We start from the raw sequence: 21,416 nt of genomic DNA, 5'->3' as shown, positions 1-21,416 counted from the left end.
GTACTCAACGATGAACCTGGGTGTACGAATGGCAGAACGTCATTTTTTTCGGATGAATCCAGGTTATGTTTACAGCATCATGATGGTCGCATCTGTGTTTGGCGACATTGTGGTGAACGCACATTGTAAGCATGTATTAGTCATCGCCATACTGGCGTATCACCCGGTGTGATGTTATGGGGTGCCATTAGTCACACTTCTCAGTCACCTCTTGTTCGCATTGACAGCACTTTGAACAGTGGACATTACATTTCAGATGTGTTACGACCCATGGCTCTACCCTTCATTTGATCCCCTTGAAACACTAAATTTCAGCAGGATAATGCACGACCACATGTTGCAGGTCCTGTATGGGCCTTTCTGGATACAGAAAATGTTAGACTGCTGCCCTGGCCAGCACATTCTCCAAATCTCTCACCAATTGAAAACGTCTGGTCAATGGTGGCCGAGCAACTGGCTCGTCACAATATGCCAGTCACTACTCTTGATTAACTGTGGTATCGTGTTGAAGCTGCATGGGCAGCTGTACCTGTACACGCCATCCAAGCTCTGTTTAACTCGATGTCCAGATTTATCAAGGCAGTTATTACGGCCAGAGGTGGTTGTTCTGGGTACTGATTTCTCAGGATCTATGCACCCAAATTGTGTGAAAATGTAATCACATGTCAGTTCTAGTATAATATATTTGTCCAATAAATATCCATTTATCATCTTCATTTCTTCCTGGTGTAGCAGTTTTAACGGCCAGTAGTGTGTGTGTCTGTGTCTGTGTGTGTGTGTGTGTGTGTGTGTGTGTGTGTGTGTGTGTGTACAGAAAAGCAACAAGATAATAGATGTTGTGCATCAAAATATAGTGGTCTGAAGTAGCTGTGGAAAAACAAGAGTGCAACATAAACAATTGTTGCATGTCACTATGTGCTAGAGTCTTCATGGGCTGTTGGAGTGTTCATAAAATGGTTTGGTAGACAGATGTGACATGTGAGAGAGATGCAAACAAACCAGCAGTGAATATAAGACAGTTCTTTATTAATTTATTCATCTTAGACAGTCTTCAGAGTGCATCCTGTTCTCTGGCATAATCTGGTGTTTTCTCACAATTGTAATATTCCAACATTGTAGCCGCAGGCTAGAAAGGCACGGTGTGTGGTCATTATGCACTCCTTGAATGATTTCACACCGATGTAGCGTCACAGTCATCATTGGCACCCATGGCACCACACATGGCTCTGCAGTGGCACAGCATGAGGCAGCCAGCAGCATCTTCTATCATTGTGGTGTACCACAGTGCTGCCTGGAGTATAACTATGAACCATGGGCTGCACAGTGGTGGCAGTGTGTTGGGTGCCAAGTACTGGGCCATAAGGCAGATGTGCTTGGATCACAGCCCATCAGCAGCAGTGGTGATGACAACTTAGTTATGGCAATGACTCCAAGGCTGCAGATGGCACAGTCTGGGTGTAGTTACATTGCCCAGCTGTTGGCACCCATCGTGCTTGCTACATATGGGTCTAAGTCAGTTGCTCGATGCTGACTTTGCAGAAGGGCAGCATTTGTGTGTCGCCATGGAAAGGTCTGGAACAGGGTTGATGAGCAGCATCTGTCTGTTGTCAAGCAGCAGTGTGTCAAATTGCAGAAGCTTCCTGATGTGTCAGGTTGTTGTCATGTGGAAGCAGCAGTACAGAATCAGGCATGTGACAGGGGGTGTTTATGTCAGCAGGGCATTGGCCGTGGCTACTTTTGCTCCTAATATGGCACTGACACTGGCTTTAGTTTAGGTTGTACAACTCGTCTCTCCTAAGGAAAAAATCTGTTCTCAGATTTTCTTTGCAAATTTTGCTGTGACATAGCACTATTGTATATACAAGTATTTACTCTTTAGATTTTTGACATCATTCTTGGTGACACTTGATCCTTTACTAGTTCTTGGCTCACCACTGAGTCTGTCTGTTCTCATTTACACACCCTTCACTTCCAGTAACTTTTAGCCTTTGCTAGCAATTACGTCATTTCACATTATGGTGAAGGAATGAGGCCCAGGAAGGCATCTTGTCAGCTAATCCTCCCACTTAATATTTACATGCTTAAATTCACATCGCCTGCATCCTCCTATTACATGCACTGCACACATCTTGTAACCACAAGAAAAACCCAGAAAATTCTCGTATATCACATTAAGACACATCCCAAATCTAACAAACAATATCTCAAGCTTCCTAGTGCTGACGCCCAAACACTAGACATTCCTTGACAAACTTGGTGTTGTTGTATATTCATACTTCCTGTTAGCTTATTATGATCTAAACAGTAATGAAAACTATTTACAAGTTAAAAGATGTCCGTGGTAGCACTTCCATTCTCGCACTCTTATAATACAATCAAGTGGTGCTCAGAAGAGCCAAATAGCGGAAAGTTTCATAGATTTTTTAATTTTTTTTACAAGCTTTCTATATGTTGTCGTCCCTCTACATTTGCTCATAATTGTAATAGGCCTCAATCAACAAAGTAGTGTATTACCGATGAAAGTGAGGAGAAGGAAAATCCTCAGGGAATTGGGCTCCCTGCTCGAAAGAATATTGTGTTTTTGCATGCAGTCAGTGGATGTGACACTACGTCCACTCTTTGCAATCAGGGAAAAGTGAAATGCATCAATACACAAAAAAATTTCAAAACGACATTAAATATTTAATGATCCTAACAAGGACAAGGAGGCCGTAGTGGAGTGTGGTAAATGGTTCCTCATAGAGTTGTATGGTTGTGTAAGCACAGAATCTCTGAACCATCTCAGATACAAAAGCTGCAGCAAATCACCTTTCAGAGCAACGGCCAACAACACTTCTACCAACTGTGCTTCAGCAAGTTAATGTGTGGCAGCAGACATTCCATTCTAAAAGTATCCGTGCGTTAATCAAGAGTGAAAGAAAATATAGATGCACATGGACCACAAATAAGTGTCTTTGTATGTTGTTAAAAATCTTCTCTCTAAGGTAGAAAGTGTCATAAGTGTCATTGCTGATCCTACCAGACATATTTGTGAACCAGTGTTCTTATCGGAACAGCAGTTTGTTAATCATTAGATAATTCACTTTGTTGACTGCAAGTGAATAATGTTAAATCACCCTAGGCCTCAGAAAATCTTCCAGGATGAGTGCGTGCAAGGAATGGATAAGCATATATAATGTTTCACTAAGTTGTAATTACATGAAAATTGCTCCAGCTTTTGAGATAGAAAATACTTTACAGCAAACCTTCTGAGTAATACATTTTCATTTTGCATATCAGCTTAACCAGAACCATAACATTGCTTACCATAGTAGTTTCCTTCAAGAAAACAATACATCTATCAGCCAAAAACTGTGATTACTGGGCATGAGAACTGTAGTGAAACAAACTCACTTAAGTTCTTCAGTTTGAATTCCATTGAAGATATTTGGAACAATGCACAAAAGTCTTGCAAATAATCTAACTGAATTGTGTGTGTTTCAGCAGATGTATTGGATGCTGAAGTCTCGTGCATTCGTGCCATAGTGAATCTTAGCTATTATTTAGGTTTGTGGAGACTTTACACTCAGTTATGGTGAAAGATCTTGATATATAAAAGAGAGGGGCACATTTTTCATCAGGACAATTCCATGTTCTTCAATGTGTGCTGCTATTCCTTCGGTTATTAACAGAAACTTTTTGGTAGGCTGCCTTCCAGGTTATGGTTTTTGTCCTAGTAGTATGCCTTTTCAATTATGACATCTTATTTTGTGTGTTTAAATGCACTTAGGAGTTACAGTTACATTTTAAAGGTCCACATTGGTAATTGGATTGGTATTTTTTGGTATTAAGCCTGCAGCAGTTTATAATCTAGAAGTAAATAAATGATTGATACAAGTATTGGCTTTTAGTATCAAAGGAAAATTCGTTTGAGCAAAGTAGTTTTAATAGGCAGAATTTCTGGCCTGGGCTTTCAGGGGGTGAAATGTTTAGTGCTGCCATTAGTCACACACAAAAGTGGCAACACTATCGTTGCTTTCACAATGATTAGTTCTTTGTCCGTCCTCGGCCTCACTACAGCTGGTTCCCCCTCACACTGGGGTCTGAGTGATCTACCCTTCCCTTTTAACTTTCCTTAACCTATCCCCCTCTCCTCCTGGAGAAGTTAGGGCAGTGTTGTCGGTTTTACTTTTATGTCTATCTGCAGTAGTTAACATTTCACCTCCACAATTGTTGGCTTTTCCCCTAAAAGCGTATCAGATGGAAATAACAAACAAGCAACCACTACTACACCACAGTCCAAAGCAATATCCCTACCCTAGCTTTGATTAGTAATGTGCAGCTTGGATACTTGTAAAACAACACCAGTTGTTATAATGAGAATTCTTTTGAATATAGCTTGCTCTGTAACATATAGGTTAATTTACCTAAATCAGTATTTCAGTATTTAATGTACTCTGCATGGACTTTCTTAAGAGACTATATATTTATCTGAATTGAATAACCAAACATTCACACAATGTAGGCCTAGTTTGGTGGTACCAGACTGAACTATCTTCTTTGTCAGCTCAATTTTAGATGCACTGTAATATTGGCAAGGTATTTTTTGATGATGTTAGCAACCAAGTGTTTTCAGTAGGATTTATGCTGGGAGAGTTTGCTGGCCACCACAGTCTATGAAAACCCAGATCATTCTGACATTTCTGTGTAACCCTTCATCAGTGGCAACTGGGTTGGCCCCATTCGAATAGACCTTAGCTTTCTTCATTACTTCCTTTTCAGTGATTGTATATTGTGTCATACCATTGCCCACACCTGTATATATTATTATCCTTCCAACCCCAATGGAACAAAAGGCATCTCCCACCATTACACTTTCAGAGAACTTTTAGGTTTGAATTACACACTCATCATTCAGTTCCTTTCCTGTCTCAATCCAGAGTTTCCAGCCAGCATAACCACTATACACATTAAACTACTATAAATCAGAAAAAATTACCATGTCTGAGTCTTCCACAGTTCACTCTTCATAGATGTTTACAAACCAAATCCTGTCTCTGATGTGTTTATCAGTCGTCATAGGTTTCTTCTTGGGAGTTACCTTCTTAACATTCATCTCTGAAGGATGTCTAAGCACTGTTTGATATGAAATACTCTCCTTAAAACAAAAACCAATTTTGGAAGTAATTTTATGTGAACTCGTTTTACTGTCTCTGTGCATTATTGTTGACCTATGTAGTAAGGGAACTGCATCCACATCTTCACTGCAAACTTGATTTTCTATAATATATCTGCTTTTTAAAAATTTTTCCCACTGTTTTTTGGCCAGTGAACAGTTTTCTTGCAGTTGCCCTATTCACATGCATTTTTTGGGCTGACAACATTCCTTGCTTTCTCGGTTGAGTATCCTTTCTTCCAATAACCGAAAACAAAAAATTAAAGCTATGTATTCTGCAAGGAACTTTTACAAATACATAAAAACCATAGTAATGCCATAACAGTGATATTTAACAACAATGAACATGTAAAAGATCCAGTTGAAACTTATTGTGACCTGTTTTCACTTAGGACAGAAGGGTAAGACTTCTTTACATTTCAGCAACTGTTGTAGGCACAGAATGTGACAAGGAAGTACTGCTGTGCCCTGTAGTGACATGATGGTAAGTTACTAGCACAAGTGCTCTTTTCGAAGTATTTATAAATTGATAAATATTAAACAGCTTGTCTGCAAGATGTTGAGTTCACTGCATACTTATTTTTAAATCTGACAAGCAGAATTGGCATTTCCTTCACCCTAAGCAGTGGCTCAAACCGGCCCTGGTAGTAAAGCAACGAAATCATTTATTTTCTGCCAGGTTATAATCTGATGCAGAAGTCACACCCAGAAGTGTTTTTGACTAAAACAGAATGTTAGTATTTTAACATATATTTCATTGGCTAGACCAACATTCATATTGTGACAACTTTGTATCGTAGTTACAGTCATGAACTATGACGGTCAAGTTTCTGTGCATAATGCATTCTCCAACAGCCAGCGAGCATTCTTAAGTGTTCTGAGCACTCTGCTGTGAATGCTGTCGCCAATCCAAGCATTAAACATGATCACAGTGAGTTGTTTAGTGAATTTCTATTTCATTTGTTGAGAGTTGGCATCACTGATGGTGCTGCTAAGTGATAAATTCTGCATAAGCAAGCGAGAGACATAATTTTGCAGGATACACGCTTTCTTCAAGCAGAAAGCACGCCCATGCATGAAGTGCAGCTGTCACTGGGAATCATCAACAATGTGATCCCTGTCCATGCCTCAGCATGTGCAAACCGCCATCGTTTGTGGATTGGACAGTAGTATGAAAGACTGTTTTGTCATATGCCATAATGTACTTGTCTGTCAAATTGCTAGTTCTGAAATTAATACAGTAATTAACTTTCAGGATAATCGTTCCAGATCACAAATGGATTCTGATTCCGATTTGTGTATAGATGACAATGATGTCAGTTACACAAATCACCGTCGATCCAGTGGTGCGAGAGTAAGTATTTTATTGCTAGTTGATTTTTAAATCTGAGTAACAGCTGTGTATGAATGTCATTTCCTGTTCAATGTAGATCTCATTGTTACAACCATGTTTTGCAGTATTTTTCAGCTAAATACACCTTAGCATTACTGTTGTTTCCAGATCCAACTACAAACCTATTTATTCTTAAGTTTTGGCCCGTATAGTTTGAGCAAAGTGGTTATGAGTTTGGAAAATGTAGCATCCAGTAAATGATCACAGTAGTAAACTTAACATTGAACTTTTTTCTGTGCCATTCTGTACATATTTTCTTAAACTGATTGAAATGCTGTTATAAAAAGTGATTTTCTAATTTATGTTACCATTTCTTTAAACTGGATGGTCTCTGTTACGTTCAGATTTGTATAATGATATTGTGTTAACAGGTGATTAATGTGATTAGTTGTTACTTTCGTTCAGCATTTTCCATTGCAGGGTGGCTTTTCACGATTCCCCCCGCTCTCTGTTTTTATTAAGTTTGTAGACTTCTGTTTACGATTCAAGTGTACTTCACTGAATACACACATTCCTCACTTTCACAAGCAAATGGACCTTTGACACAGTGTGTGCTACTGTCCCTGCATTAGAAGGATAAGACATAATTTATAGGTATTAGATAAAGAAGATATACTCATCAAACGTGTGACTGAATCCTGTGTATGTTGAAGTCTTAACACCCCAGTAATGGTATAGTGTGTATCAAGGAAAATTCCCTTGAGAAAGCCAAAATGTTTTGTGAGCCAGCATTAGTGACTAGCATTTATCTTCAGGAAGTAAATATTTAATACTGCCAATTCACACATAAAAGTAAGCACTCTGTTCTAGCTTCAGTAACTATTAGCTCCTTCTTCAGGGAGGGGAGAGGGGTGTATTGGGGAAGGTTAGAAAAGAAGAGCATGTCACTCAGACCCCTTATTGAGAGGGACCCACCAGTTGTGATGACAGCAGTACTAAATATTTCACCTATTGAAGTTGAGCACTTGTCAACCATTCTGTTTCACAAAATGTTGTTTTCGCTAATAGTCTAATGTTGGATGTCCAAAAGTAAGCCTGCAGTGCAAGTATCTACATTTTGATAAGGGCATTACAGAATGGGTATATGCGTATGTGGACGCTTAGCTTTCTCGTAGACTTCAGTTTAACTGAAAACAGTGAACTTGCAGATTTAAGATAATGAAAAAGTTTTGTTACCATTAATATTGATTGTGTGTCTGATAGGGTACAATAACCTTTTTTCCCCCTGTGGAAATAAAGGACTTAACAGTACAATTATGAAATAGGTGGTAAAGTGAAAAATGTAGGGGTTCCAGATAAAATTAGAAATAAGGAATTAAATAAATAATTACACTGTAACATTGAAAAAAAAAGGGGCATTGTAAATGGGGGTTAGGTCCAAGCAGATGGTGGGATGCAATGATATGTAGGAGAGTGAATTCCTATCTCTATAGGTCAGTAAATGAAGTACTGAGTGGGAGGATCCAAACAGCCCATGTGGTGTACCAGACACTCAGGTCTGTGGAGTCATTCTGTAGAGCACACTCAGCAGCTGAACACTGTCTCTTTGTGATTTTAATAAATTTCTGAATGGAATTTTCCTTTTTATACAACATATCTTTTCAGGACAGTACTTCTTGTCCATCTTTCACTGTAAATGTGGAAATGGTTTATAAAGCAACCTTAAATTGTGAGTAGTCATGTTCTAAATGCTCAAACGACGAACTAGATATGCTAGTGGTGTTGTACAAAACACACAGTTAGTGCTGGATAAATCAAACTTCAGCTACTATGAAAATAAGTCTCATTGCTCCTTTTTTGCCAAAGTCAAAAAGATGATCAAGAATCCAACTCATATTGAAGCTCCTTTTTTGCCAAAGTCAAAAAGATGATCAAGAATCCAACTCATATTGAAGCAACCTCTTTACACTCTTTGTTGTCTTGCCACCATATTGCAGATACAAAACTAAAAGATGAAAAATACTGACCTAGTACATGAACAAGTCTTTTGAATGTTCCCGGGGAGTTCCACTACAGTCAAATGTCACAGATGCAGGTAATGGTTTGAAAGTGAGTGCAACCATTTAAAACTAGTTACCATTAAAGAGTATATGCAACTGCAACAGAAAACTAAATAAATAAATAGAGATATTGGTCCTTTAAGCCAACATGAATTGTATGAATGCTAAAACAGTCAATGGCACAATAATGTCTTTGTGAAATCCTGACTGTCAGCAGCAGCTGAAACATAACTTTTTATTCAGTACAGACAGTTGGCTCATTACAATGAATAAAAAACTGAGAACATACACTTCGTACATTTTTGTAAATTTTTTTTAGATCATATTAGGTAAATAAAAGGAGAATTGAGCAGTCATTAGACACAAGAGCAAGATCCAAATTGTTACCTAGTGTTCGGACAACGTCGTTTGATAAAGCAAGCACACACAATATCACAACTACCTTGTCCTGGCCAGCTACATTGACCCTGTTTTGCAAACCTGCTGGCAGAGTGGATAAGAAGAACAAGGAGTGGGGAAGGGGAAAGATGGGTTAATGGGAAGGGTTGAAGTGTAGCACAGGTGAACCCATCCTGTCGGTGGCACTTGGAAGTGGGAGGCATGAGTTGTGAAGCATCCATTGAAATTGAGAATGTTGTGCTCAGTGGGTTGCCACTGGATGGTCAACTTTACTCTTGGCCACAGTTTGTCGGTGGGTTTTCGTTTGGGATGATAGCTAGTTGGCTGCCATACCTAATTTGTGTGTGTGTGTGTGTGTGTGTGTGTGTGTGTGTGAGAGAGAGAGAGAGAGAGAGAGAGAGAGAGAGATCTGAGGGAAGACACTTCCTGAAGGCTTGACAGAAATTTATAGTTGTTTATGTGCCTGTTGCCCACTGAACATGTCAACTGTGTGATGAGTAGTTATCTATACTTCACTGATGATGCGTGTTCTACACCAGACTTTCCATTTAATGGCAAAATTGCGTAGCTCTTGTGTTACAGCACTGCTAGAAAAAAATATCTTGGCCCTAATTTTATTTCCTTTTGTGTTTGTATACCATATGTCTAAGAGGTATTTCTTTTTATCCAGGAAAGTAATTTATTCTTGTACAAAATACTGTATGTTACCAAGCTGTAGTTACTATGTATGTATTTGACTACATTCTTGAAGTTGCAATGTTATTCAGAAGGGCCTTTTTATTCATCATTATTAATCCCTCAATCTGATGATAGTAAAAATAGACTGTAGTATCTCTGTTTCTGAGCAGTGCTGCTGTGAGCTGTGATATTTTCCGCATTAGTTTTTGAGCATGTTATTTGGTTGTTAAACTGTCTGCTTTGCATGAATCCTTTCACATTGTAATTTTTTACTATCATATTTGCTCTGTATTTTTTCGCTTGTCGCTCTACACACACACACACACACACACACACACACACACACAGTCTTTGACTTTATATAAAAAATAATTTATATTTCTAAAAATGTACCATGTAAATGTTGTAATCATTGCACAAGTTTGGTTATCCCTGTATCACAGCATGGGTAATTAACAGGCATTGTGTAACTCACCCAACATAAGACAGTATTGGTCTTGTCCATGTTTGGAACACAGAGTTTGCATGACTTGTGAGTGATAGTTCTTAGGAAGCAGTAGTTATTACATTGCATGTACACACCCCACAGTGTGCTTACTTCCCTGAAACATTTGCTTCTGCAGTCTTTCAGAAATTTGAATATTTAAAGGAATGCATTTATTCTGGTCACTTTGAGGATCACCAAATATTTCAATGTATCATACATTATATTGTCTCTTCACTGTCAGATGAAGTTTTTTGCAACTTTCTTGTTGCATGCAATCATTCTCGAAGGAGGAAGCAGATATTCACAGCCAGTTAAGTGTCGAAGCTCAGAATTTCATGTAGTCAAAACTACTACTTGACCAGTGCTTACATCTGGTATGTTTTGACATTTTGTATGATTTTCTGATAAATACATAATGTATGTCACCACTAAGTGGCATGAATATATTCATGTTTATAAATATATGTGTCTGATGATGATGATGATGATGATGATGATGATGATGATGTGATATCATGAATATGCTTTATTCTGACTGTGATGTCTTGTTTGTGATTCTTCTAAATCTGTAATACAAAATAAGATTTATAAAACACTTATATGTTTTGAGTCAAGTGCACTTTATAATTAAGTCTGATAGTGAGAAGTTGTATCTGAAAGACTGATCCGTTCACTCAGCAGATTTACAGTAAATTATAAATACAATTTTAAAAAAAGATTTTTGTATTCTATCATATATTTCTTGAAGGACAAGAAGAGATGTAGCTCACTGCAAAAGTGAAAAATAGTAATATTTACTTATAAAAACAAATTAGGAGTGAAAAAAATGTGGAAGTAGGTACTGTGATAGCAAAGACACAAGAGTATTATACTCCATTCATCATAAGTTTATCACAGAAGTAACATTACTCCAAATTGGAGTGTCTCTCTTGTGGAACACAAATAACACCTTGCTGAGTACAGTTGCATATGATTATTATATGTGTGTACTGCAGGTCGCACATCACCTTTGTGTTGCATTTAACTTCAAAGTGTGCTGCCCTTCTCATTGCTAGGATCCACTCCATGAAAGTATTGCGTAAGAGCATACTGTTGAGATTTCAAGAATCTATAGTTTACCTGTGTTCTTTTTTATCTTCACATGCACGTAAAACAGTCAACACAGAAACTTGAGTAGAAATAGATTTTTGTGAAAAATGGCCTTCCATGCCTTTTTCTCTACAGAATATAAAGGAAATTAACAAATTTTTATAGTATATACAAAGGACATGGCTGCATAAGGACACCTAACTGGACAGACACATTGATTGTGCAGCGAGATTTGAAACAAAGACTACACAAATTGAACAGTTAACATTTTGATTGGCAATAACAGTGAAGACTCTCCATGTTTTAAAGTGCTTCATTGTGTCATTCATACTAAAATTACAATGAAATAACTGATTCATAAGTAGGTCCTATTTCTGGTGTTGTGGAATCATCTGGTATAGGTACACTGCACCCTACAAGCAAACATTGAGCATGCTGAGCATGCGTTTGTTTACATTATGGTTAAACATATAATGAACAAAGTATTGCATAAAGTGACTAGAAAAATACATCACTGAATGTGGAGAGCATCAATTTGTGGGTAATCATAGACAAGTTGTTGATCTACAAGAAGGTTTGAAACTAAGAAGTGCTTACATATAGCGCAAAGATTGTTACATCCGGTCCTAAATACATTTTAATGAATAAAATGACTAGAAATAACGTATAAACTCTCATTCATGTGGATACAGTAATTTGAATTCATCTCAGAACTAAAAAGCTGTATTAATATTGGATTTTCTGCAGCATGACTTTTTACAATTTAATATATGCTGAATATGGTCAAGTTGTTTTGTTACTATTCTGTAAATGAATATCACTTCATAAAGGCCCCATTATCCATGATAAACTGATTAAAATAAGTGTGTTCATCCTCAAACATTTGAGCATCAAACATTTGAGCGTTTGTAGAAAATTGACACACACACACACACACACACACACACACACACACACACACACACACACACGGTTAGTCATCTAAAACACCCATTTTGTTGATGGTTATACATATCGAAATGCAGTTATCAGCAGATGTTAGTGTGTCGAGTGACATGTGTTAATGTTTCTGGCACTGGTATCAACGAAAATATTGAAACAAGTACCTTTTTTTTTTTTACCAGTGCTGTTTTTCTGGGGGAACACAGGGGGATGCGTATGCCTAAACTTTTTCGTCGACAAAATAATTTTTTTACGGTGTTGACGGTGTTGAGAACTTGGAAGAGTGCCAAAGATTTATTTCACGGACATAAATTTTTTATTTCATTTTTTCGTGTTGGTAATTGCAATACGAATGATACCAGTGCAGTTTTTGGTGGGAAAAGCGACGTCATTGACTGTTTCAAGCATTTCGAAGCTGTGGCAACTGTTCTCGACAGCTGAATCGCTGGCAACCAGTTCAACAAGCATGTAGTGCCCTCGCACGCCCGCTAATAGTGGGCGATGGTAGTGCTAAACGGATATGCGTACGCTCAGATGCCGAGCTACCCATAGATGTCTCTGCGCTCCCACTACATGATGATGTTGATGACGTCATGGCTAAAAGCAGATGGGTGGTATCCCATGCTTCAGTTAAAAGTAATTTTCACTGCATTATATCCAATGTCGAAGCACCCTCAAACTCTTTTTTTAGGAAAAAAGCACTGGGTGGAACAGTGTACTTTTTATAACTGTATTCAATAGCTCTTAGAAAGACAATTGCAGTGATATAGCATTTGTTAATGTTGACATTGAAGTCTGTCATAAAAATTCAAGAAATGTCATAATTTGAGAGCACGGTGGCTGCCAGAATTGACATTAGAGGTGCAAACACCGCCAAATAAAGCTCTCATGCTACGGTGTGTCAGAAGGTCAACACTTTTGCCTGCTTTACTTTTTGTCTGCATAACAGGGTGCTCATTTCTGCTTCAGCATTCATTGCGTGCGAACGTGTACATCAGTGAGGAGAAGTTAGATATACCACTTTCATTTTGTGAATTTCAAAGAAATGCCATAAAAAGCATTACAGTGATATAGGGCTATCTATCCAGATCACCAGTTTCTGATGCAGCAGACAATTGCACAAATTATTGAGATGCCAGTGTGGACAGGCTGCTTGAATGTCAAAAAGAGGACAAGAAAGGAGACTACAGCTCTCAGAGAACACAAAGAAGCTGTTCTTGCTATGACGCTAATGAATCGGCACTATGGTACAAGATGTATTGCCAAGGAATGAGGAATCAGCCAGATGAGTGTATTTCGTATCCTGCATCGACAGAATTTCCATTCCTATCATCTGTTACCTCATCAGGCGCCCTATTAGATACAGAATTTTGTCAGTTTGCCCTTCAGCAGCTGAGAGACAAGTCTGTTTTTTCCAGAGTGTGCTCTTTACTGATTAAGCAATGTTTACTACCCACGCTAATGTAAACTCACATAACACGCTCTGCTGGACAGCTAAAAATCCACACTGGCTTCGTCAGGTGCAACATCAACAGGCATGGAGCATAAACATGTGGTGCATTGTCATAGGAAATTAGATTGTGGGATCTTACTTCATCTCGGGCATTGTAAATGGACACTAGACCGCACGTTTTCTGACGAACCTTCTGCTGCTCCTTCTAGAAGAGCTACCGCTGGATATTCAGTAGTGTATGTGGCTGCAATAAGACGGTTGTCCAGCTCACTCGTCCCATATTGCACCGCAGATACTAAATGAGAACTTTCCTGGACATTGGGTAGGACAAAATCCTGTTGTGTAATGGCCTGCGAGGTCCCCCGATTTGACTCCTCTTGATTTCTTTCTTTGAGGAGCACTTCCCCAGAGATGCAGTCTATGACAGAACTCCAACTATGCCAGACGATATGTTTCCTCAAATCGCCAGTGCATGATCTACCATATCATCCACTGTAATTATATCTGTTCACTCTTCTTTTGAATGCCGATTGTAAATGTGCCTTACAGTCCATGATCAACAGTTTGAACAGGTGCTTCAATAAAGAATAAAGTTATTTATTCTTTTCCTCCCTGTAGAGGTAATTTTGTTCTTTATTATTTTTTAAGACAAAATTTGTTATGTAATTTGAGTATTTACCAAATCATTGTTAGTAAATTGTTTATTACATTTACATGTGTATGAAATTTCATTACAATGTCAAGTAAGTTGACTGTGTGCACAGCACGTAGCTGATAACGCTGTCAGCACATACATTCATTGAGCGTGAACCATCATTTTGTTAAGAAAAATATTTATTTTGCAGTGTATGGGTGGTCACGAAAGTATTTTGAGTAAAATATTGAGTCAATGAATTCATCCCATATGATGTATTTAGAGCAGCTTAGGTAGAGACAGTTGTCCGACAGCATGTATTTTACCTTCAAGACGCACACAGTCACATACAGGAAAAGATAGGTCAAATCTTCATCCAAACATTTAGAATTTAATACAGTAGTTGCTTTTTGCAGTGTATAACACCTCTTTATCCTTTAATAATGAAGAGTTGATTTCTCTGTTTCAGCTCGTGTACACCTGTGAGGATACACAAATGTGAAGTAGTTTTCCTAAGCCCTTTTTGATGTGCTAGGTTATAGCCTATGTCGTATTCCCATATACAACATTCGTAGGTGAACCTGCATTTAGGTCTAAGTTTGTTCAAGGGGAAATAAAGATTCATCCTCATAGTGCATGCCTACCTTACAGTATACAGCTAAGTAGCCTGGTGCAAGGTGCCTGCTGGGTTGTGTTTGTGCCGCAAATTCCATTTCCAGCCCCCGTGGTCTCACAATTTAGGACATTTCTCAATTTTTTTTACAACAGATTTCAACATCAACATTAACGAATTGTAATTGTCTTCTCAAGAGCCATCGAATGCGGTTATAAGAAGTATATGGTTAAAAAAAAAATAAAAAAAAAAAAGAAAAACCTTGCTTCAATATCTCCAGAAGTAAGATGGTATCTTGTAGTCCATTATTTGGTTCAGGCTTATCATTATCACAGAAGTTTAGCAATCTAAGTAACAATAAATAGTGGTCTCTCAGCACTGTTCACTAAAAACTGGAGTTTGCAGCAGTGTATCAGTAGACAAACAGTCATTCACGCTTAGTTCTCTATTCCTAGCAATTAGCAAGGTTAGTGCTAAAAACAAGTAAATTTCTTTAGAATTTGTGTCTTTTCATTTTTGTACCCTAGACAATGCTGGACCTGTATGAAAAATCAAATACTAAAAGTATCTATTCATCTTAAAAGCAGTTTTACTTGTAAGTTCCAGAGCAACAAAACATGCAAAAAATTTTTAATATTTCAGATTCATTGTTCACAGAACAGAATGTCTCTTTGAAACCAGAACTTGTTGCACTAAACTTATCAACTTTCAGATGAAATTCACCTGTTGTTGTTGGTGTTTTTTTTTTTTTTTTTACATAAATGGCGCACAGGCACAGGTTGCGTTGCCAGCATATGAATTGTCATGCAAACGTGCGTTATCATTATGAAAAATTACTGGTGCCTCTTTATCACTTATATCACCATCTACATTATTGGAACTATGACATTAATCTTCACTTTCCAAGATGCTAAATAACTCATTCAACGCTAAAACATCTATTTCACCAAGACCAATGTAAGATGAAGATGCCATTCTGTACACATCCACACCTGTACAACAATAAATGGCACTGTACAATAATAGAGTTTTTAAGCTTAGTGACTTAAACAGACTTAAGAGAATAGTACTTATCAAGGCATAGCAATACAAGAACCAATTTAAAATGAGCATAACATATGAAGTTTAAAATTGAACTACTTGTGTAAATGTGAGTGTAGCACCTGACAAGAAGCAACTTAATATAATACAGGCGTAGCAGTGAAAGGAATAACATATTATTTCGTCGTTAGTTTTGAAGGTATTTTCCAATGATCTGTCTCTGTTAACAGTTGTGAAGACTTGCATTACAGATAATTTATTTTGTCAGATCACGTATTTTGCACATGTAACTGGATTTTCTTTCACAGCATACCATTTTGAATACCTGTGTATGTTAGACTTACTTTATTTTTTTGTGTCCGGAGATTTGTTTCAAAGCCTTTCAGCCCAATGTCGGGCCAAGTCTAATGTTTCTCTCTTCTCGAGCCATAGTTCGTCAAGGGGCAGATGGAACACTGTAGAAGGTGTTCCATATCCTGAACTTCACCACAGTCGCATTTGTTGTCTCCTTAGTCCTTGAAGCCCCATTTGACTAGGTTCACTTTAACTGGTGCTACGCCTGTTCTGATGCGGTTCAGTGTTCTGCAAATCTTCCAGCTTGATGTACTGCTGCTGGGTATTTCTCGTGAGGCAGGGTAGTCCTTCGGAAGCTCGTTCAATTCACTAATAAGAAATCTCTTGCGGGATTTAAGTATGCTACGTCCACATGAAGAACCATGCAGCGGGGGTGCTCGTCGAAAATCTGTTTAAATTTTTCTGTATGTTCGTGCGCAATTCTTCGGGATTCAGGAGATGAGAATCCAGCTGCTTTATATATTTTCCCAAGTGGAGTGGGTTTCATGCATCCTGTTGTTAGCCTGCATGTTTCATTAAGGACTGTAGTGACTTTTTTGGCATGTGTGGATCGAGACCATACAGGGCATGCATATTCTGCCGTGGAGAAGCAGTGCTTGAACAGTTGTTCGTAATACAGTTGGACTAGCTCCCCATTTACTATTCGTCAGTTTTCTTAAAATATTGTTCCTGGCAGCAACTTTTTGGCAGGTTTTTTCACAGTGATATCTGTACGTCTGTGATCTGTCCAGCATGAAACCAAGGTATGTTGGTTTGTCCGTATGGTCCAGTTTGTTGCCATTCCAGGTGACGTTCAGCTTCCTGTTTGTCTGTTTTGTGCGGAGGTGGAAAGCGCTAACCTGTGTCTTAGATGGATTTGGTTTGAGGAGTTCTCTTTATAGTATTCAGACATTACGTGTAGCGAGCTTTCTAATTTCCCTTCTTCTTCCTCGAAGCTATTTCCTTGCGCTGTAATGGCCAGATCATCGGCATATAAGAAATGGGTTGTACGTTCCGGTGTTGGTTGATCATTGGTGTATAGGTTAAATAGTAGGGGGGCCAGCACACTGCCCTGGGCGAGACCGTTCTTTTATCGACGCCATCGGCTTTTTTTTCCGTCCAGCATTACATGAACTGTCTGTTTTGCAGCAGAGATTCAATGATTTTTGTGAACTGATGATCCTTAAATGTACAGTACAGTTTTTCCATGAGCTTTCTGTGGTTGACGGTGTCGTATGCAATGCTACACCTGTTATTTGTTTGTTTTCAAACCCTTCCTCTATGTGTTCGTTGAGTGCTAGGATTTGACTGGTGCATGATTTCCCGGGTTTGAATCCAGCCCTTTGGGGAACGAGCTTTTGGTCTGCGATATTTGCTATGCGGTTTAGGATTATTCGTTCATACAGTTTGTACAGATGGCACTGGAGTGCTATTGGGTGGTAGTTCTTCGGTTGACCTGCATCTTTCCCAGGTTTGAGTAGTGCCACTACCTTTGATTTCCTCCACATCTTTGGGATCTTACACGTTTTTAAGCAATGATTAAAGAGCTGCAGGATCCATTGCTTGGCACTAGGTCCGAGCTGTGTGATCTGTTCCACGCATATATCATCGACTTCCGCTGCTTTCCCGTTTTTCATTGAGTTCATTCCATGATTAAGATCTTTCATGGTAAATGGTATTTCGAACATGCTTGACTGTTGATTCTGAATTCTGCTGATTTTTATTTTCTGACATTTCTTGTTGGGTTTTCCATTTAGTAGGAGCTGATGGGCAATTTGACTGGGTGTTACTGAAGAGCATTGTTTAGCTGTCCCAAAGTCATTACTAAGTTTCAAGCGACTTTGCTACTGTGGGTCATATCCATTCTTTCCATAGTTTCGACCCATTTCCTTTGTCTTGATTCACTAATCATTTCCATTAGTGTTTCTCCACATTGGACTACTTCTTCACTAAAGGGGCCCTGTTCGTAAAGCATTTCGTACTCCCTCAGGATGTTCTTTTATTCGTCAGAGAGACCTGAGATGAAATGCTCTCTGCAGCCTCGGGGAATGTGTCTTCAAGAAATCTTTTGGAGGGTCTCTACGAAAGTTTGATAATTTTCTGGAATTGGGTGTAGGTTTTCTATTTCTGCATCCAGTTCCACAGCATATTCTGTCCATTTAGCTTTTTTAAAGTTGAAGCGTCTGCGGAATGGTATTTTCGTTGTTCTCAAAGCAGCGTATATTTGGATTCCGATAGGTCCGTGTTGTGTTTTAGGAAGAGGTGAATATGCAGTTTTTAAGCATCGGTCTTCCACGTTTGCGCTTACAAAACCAATATCAGGGTTGTATTCGTGCTTCCAGATTTTGTTGCTGAATGAGCATGGTAGCTTGGGATCAGGGATAAGTTATTTATTTCCGCCCACTGCTCTAATTTATGTCCCTTGTCGTCTGTATGTTTGTAGCCCCATGATGTGCTGTGGCAGTTGAAGTCTCCTAAGATGAACTGTGTTTTCTGGTTGTTTAAGTTTGGTGGCAAAGTCAAGTTGAACTTCTCTCCGGGCGGCTTGTATACTGACGTTATGGTGAAGGTGCTACACTCGACAGTCAGTAATTCTATGTTATTGTATGTAGTTCTGTTAGTTGATATTATGGCCGTCTCAGGTTTTGTGAAGACAGCGCTGCCATATTTAGGATGTGGATTTTCTATGGCTAATTTCATTCCTTCTATTTCTGGTCTTATTGCCCCTTCTTTCTTGTATACACAGTATGTCCCATTTGTATGTGCGACAAAGTTGTGATACGATTTGTTGTTTGTTTTTGGTGATACCCTCTACGTTTAGGCTTGCAATCGTCAGAGTTGGCTCTGAGAAGGGCCCATTCTTTTTGCTTTTCCGGTGTTGGAAGGATTGGCCGTTGTCTTTTATTGCAACGTTTCCGGGGGATGCCGGCATTATCTGACAGATGATTCTCGGTCTCTTATCTCAGATAGTGCACGCGTGAAGGCTCCTTCCTTGTACCCCTTTATGTTAGAAAAAATATATAAATATCTCAAACAATGCATACATCCAGTTATTAGTAATGTTAACTTGTGAAAGAAAATCCAATTTATGTTTTTGCAAGATAAATTATAAGTATTTTAAATCTCTACAAGTGCTAACTTGAGCAGCCCCTTGGGAATTGCCATGTAAAAATAACAAAAATTGGCATTCTAAATACACAGTCCTTTAAATAAAAACATCTCTTGTGATTGAAGGCCTTTAAACTCAACATAAATTTGAAATAGTGTGTATGAAGCAAACTATTGGTACCTCATACTAACTAAGGTGTTTATTGCTTAAAACTTTGAGACATGTTCTCCACTAATTCATATGGCCAAATCGTGTATTTTTAAGTATCAGCATGTCGTAATATGTGCATTTGCATCATATTTGGTATCTTTCCACTGTCTAGACCACCGGGTTAGGCTGTTGACGATAGATGACTTGGGACAAAGGGAAGCTGTAACGAACACTGTCATTGTATTTTCCTAACTCACAGACATACCACTTTGTCCAAAAGAAGTCATTGTCTGTTTCTTAGTGTGACATCTGTATTGCAATAAGCTTTTGGCAAATTTTGACTAACGTGTCAATTTCAAGTCAGCATCCCTTAAGGCACTAATGCATTGTGTATAGCTATCTCTTACAGCTACCAGCTGTTTCAGTCCTGTGCCTGCAGCCAATCTTCCATTACCACAAGCAATGTGATAGCAATGTTGAACTGTTTACTTTCTTTAGTATGTATGCAATGCTTGACAATGCAGGAACAGTCACTGTCAACAGGAATGTAAGCTATACAAACCAACAATTGCTGAGGAAGAAGACAGAGCAAAACCCCAGAATAGGGGACAAAACTCGAAATGTGAGTCAATCTTTGGGATTGCAGAGTGTCCAAACACTACATAGAGCTCGAGCATGGAGCAAAACAACAAATGACCAGTGCTACCAACTGACAAGTCAATACACGAAAACAGAGCATTGTGTGAGGTGAAGCCTTGGTCCATGGGCACTGAAATCAGCATTAGGACTGCTAACAGTTAAACACTTGGTTCAGTGACTTTGCCCATGCCATGCTTCACCCACACACTCTGTGACACCGTCGTGTACTATTCCGTTGCAATAACCACACCAGCTCCACTGCATCAATCTTTCTGTCCACTGATGGGAATACTAAACCCCTGCATCCTCAATAGGTCACTTGGGCCTGAAAATGGCTCAGTTTGTGCCGTGACCTCTATCATAAAACGAGATAGTGGATTGACCATTGAAAGAGACAATGTTGACACTGCTTGCTCTGCTGGAGTGGTGGAAGATTGCAGAGGCTGGGGTGACGGTTGGTCCACTGGTTTGTTTGGGGCAGAGACTGCCACGGTGAGCAGGGAAAAGAGGGCTTTGGGAAACTGATGCAGCAGTAGCCGGGTTTTGTGTGTAGGTTGCGCAAGCCCATACAAGATGTTGAATGATGACCACTTGACAGCTTTGCTCCTTTATGACAAGCAAGAGGACCGCCTGTATGGCATTGAGTCTATCACACAGGAGAAAAATCTTCTGGCACAGTGAATCCACTCCTGAAAAAGCATGCTCTGGTCACCCATCTGGACAGCTGAAATGGTTTTTTAGAAAAACGTGCCAGGTGGCTGTCAAAAGAAAATCTAGCGAAGTCTGCTGTAAGGCACCATCCAAGACAAAATCAAGAGCCTCTTGTCGGTCGAATTCCGGATCTGGTCCTGCTGGCAATCACAATAGTGCACCTGCATTTGCATTCCATGCAGCAGTCCAGCATTGAATATCGTAACAATAATTTTGGACAGCAGAGGGTGAGCACACTGTCACAGTTGGGAGCCTCTCATAATACAACAATGCTGTGACCTACCCCATTGCCCAGATAGCTCGGAGATGGCAAAATCGAAGGTACAATAGGTCACAGCCACAACTGATTGGAATGATGTGTTAACTAGTCCCAACTGACATCCACTACAGAAAACTGCTGACCTTTGTGGTCCTCCATGACACCTGGCAGCCACCCCTGTTAAGGCTGAAAGACTCAGCCCAAATGGCCGCATGGAAGGAAATCCGCAATGTGCAGCCCTCAAGTTACCATGCTTCAGTGTTTCTTCTTCCTTATTTACTACTGATCATAGTCCCAATTTTTTGGATGCATTTCCTGCACTCTCTTTTGT

The 21,416-nt window shown here is 39.1% G+C and overlaps 1 protein-coding gene across 1 annotated transcript in view; it reads left to right on the top strand.

Annotated features, from left to right (window-relative positions):
- Positions 1–21,416, top strand: part of LOC126180377 (sodium/hydrogen exchanger 7) — a 156,528-nt gene that overhangs the window by 45,383 nt on the left and 89,729 nt on the right. Inside the window, exon 14 of the mRNA XM_049924689.1 lies at positions 6,411–6,509. Within this exon, the coding sequence (XP_049780646.1) occupies positions 6,411–6,509 (99 nt within the window). The remainder of the gene's footprint in view (positions 1–6,410; positions 6,510–21,416) is intronic.

Source organism: Schistocerca cancellata, chromosome 1, assembly GCF_023864275.1.
Source record: "Schistocerca cancellata isolate TAMUIC-IGC-003103 chromosome 1, iqSchCanc2.1, whole genome shotgun sequence".
Classification (NCBI taxonomy): Eukaryota; Metazoa; Arthropoda; class Insecta; order Orthoptera; family Acrididae; genus Schistocerca; species Schistocerca cancellata.
This window is presented reverse-complemented; position numbering and strand designations above follow the sequence as displayed.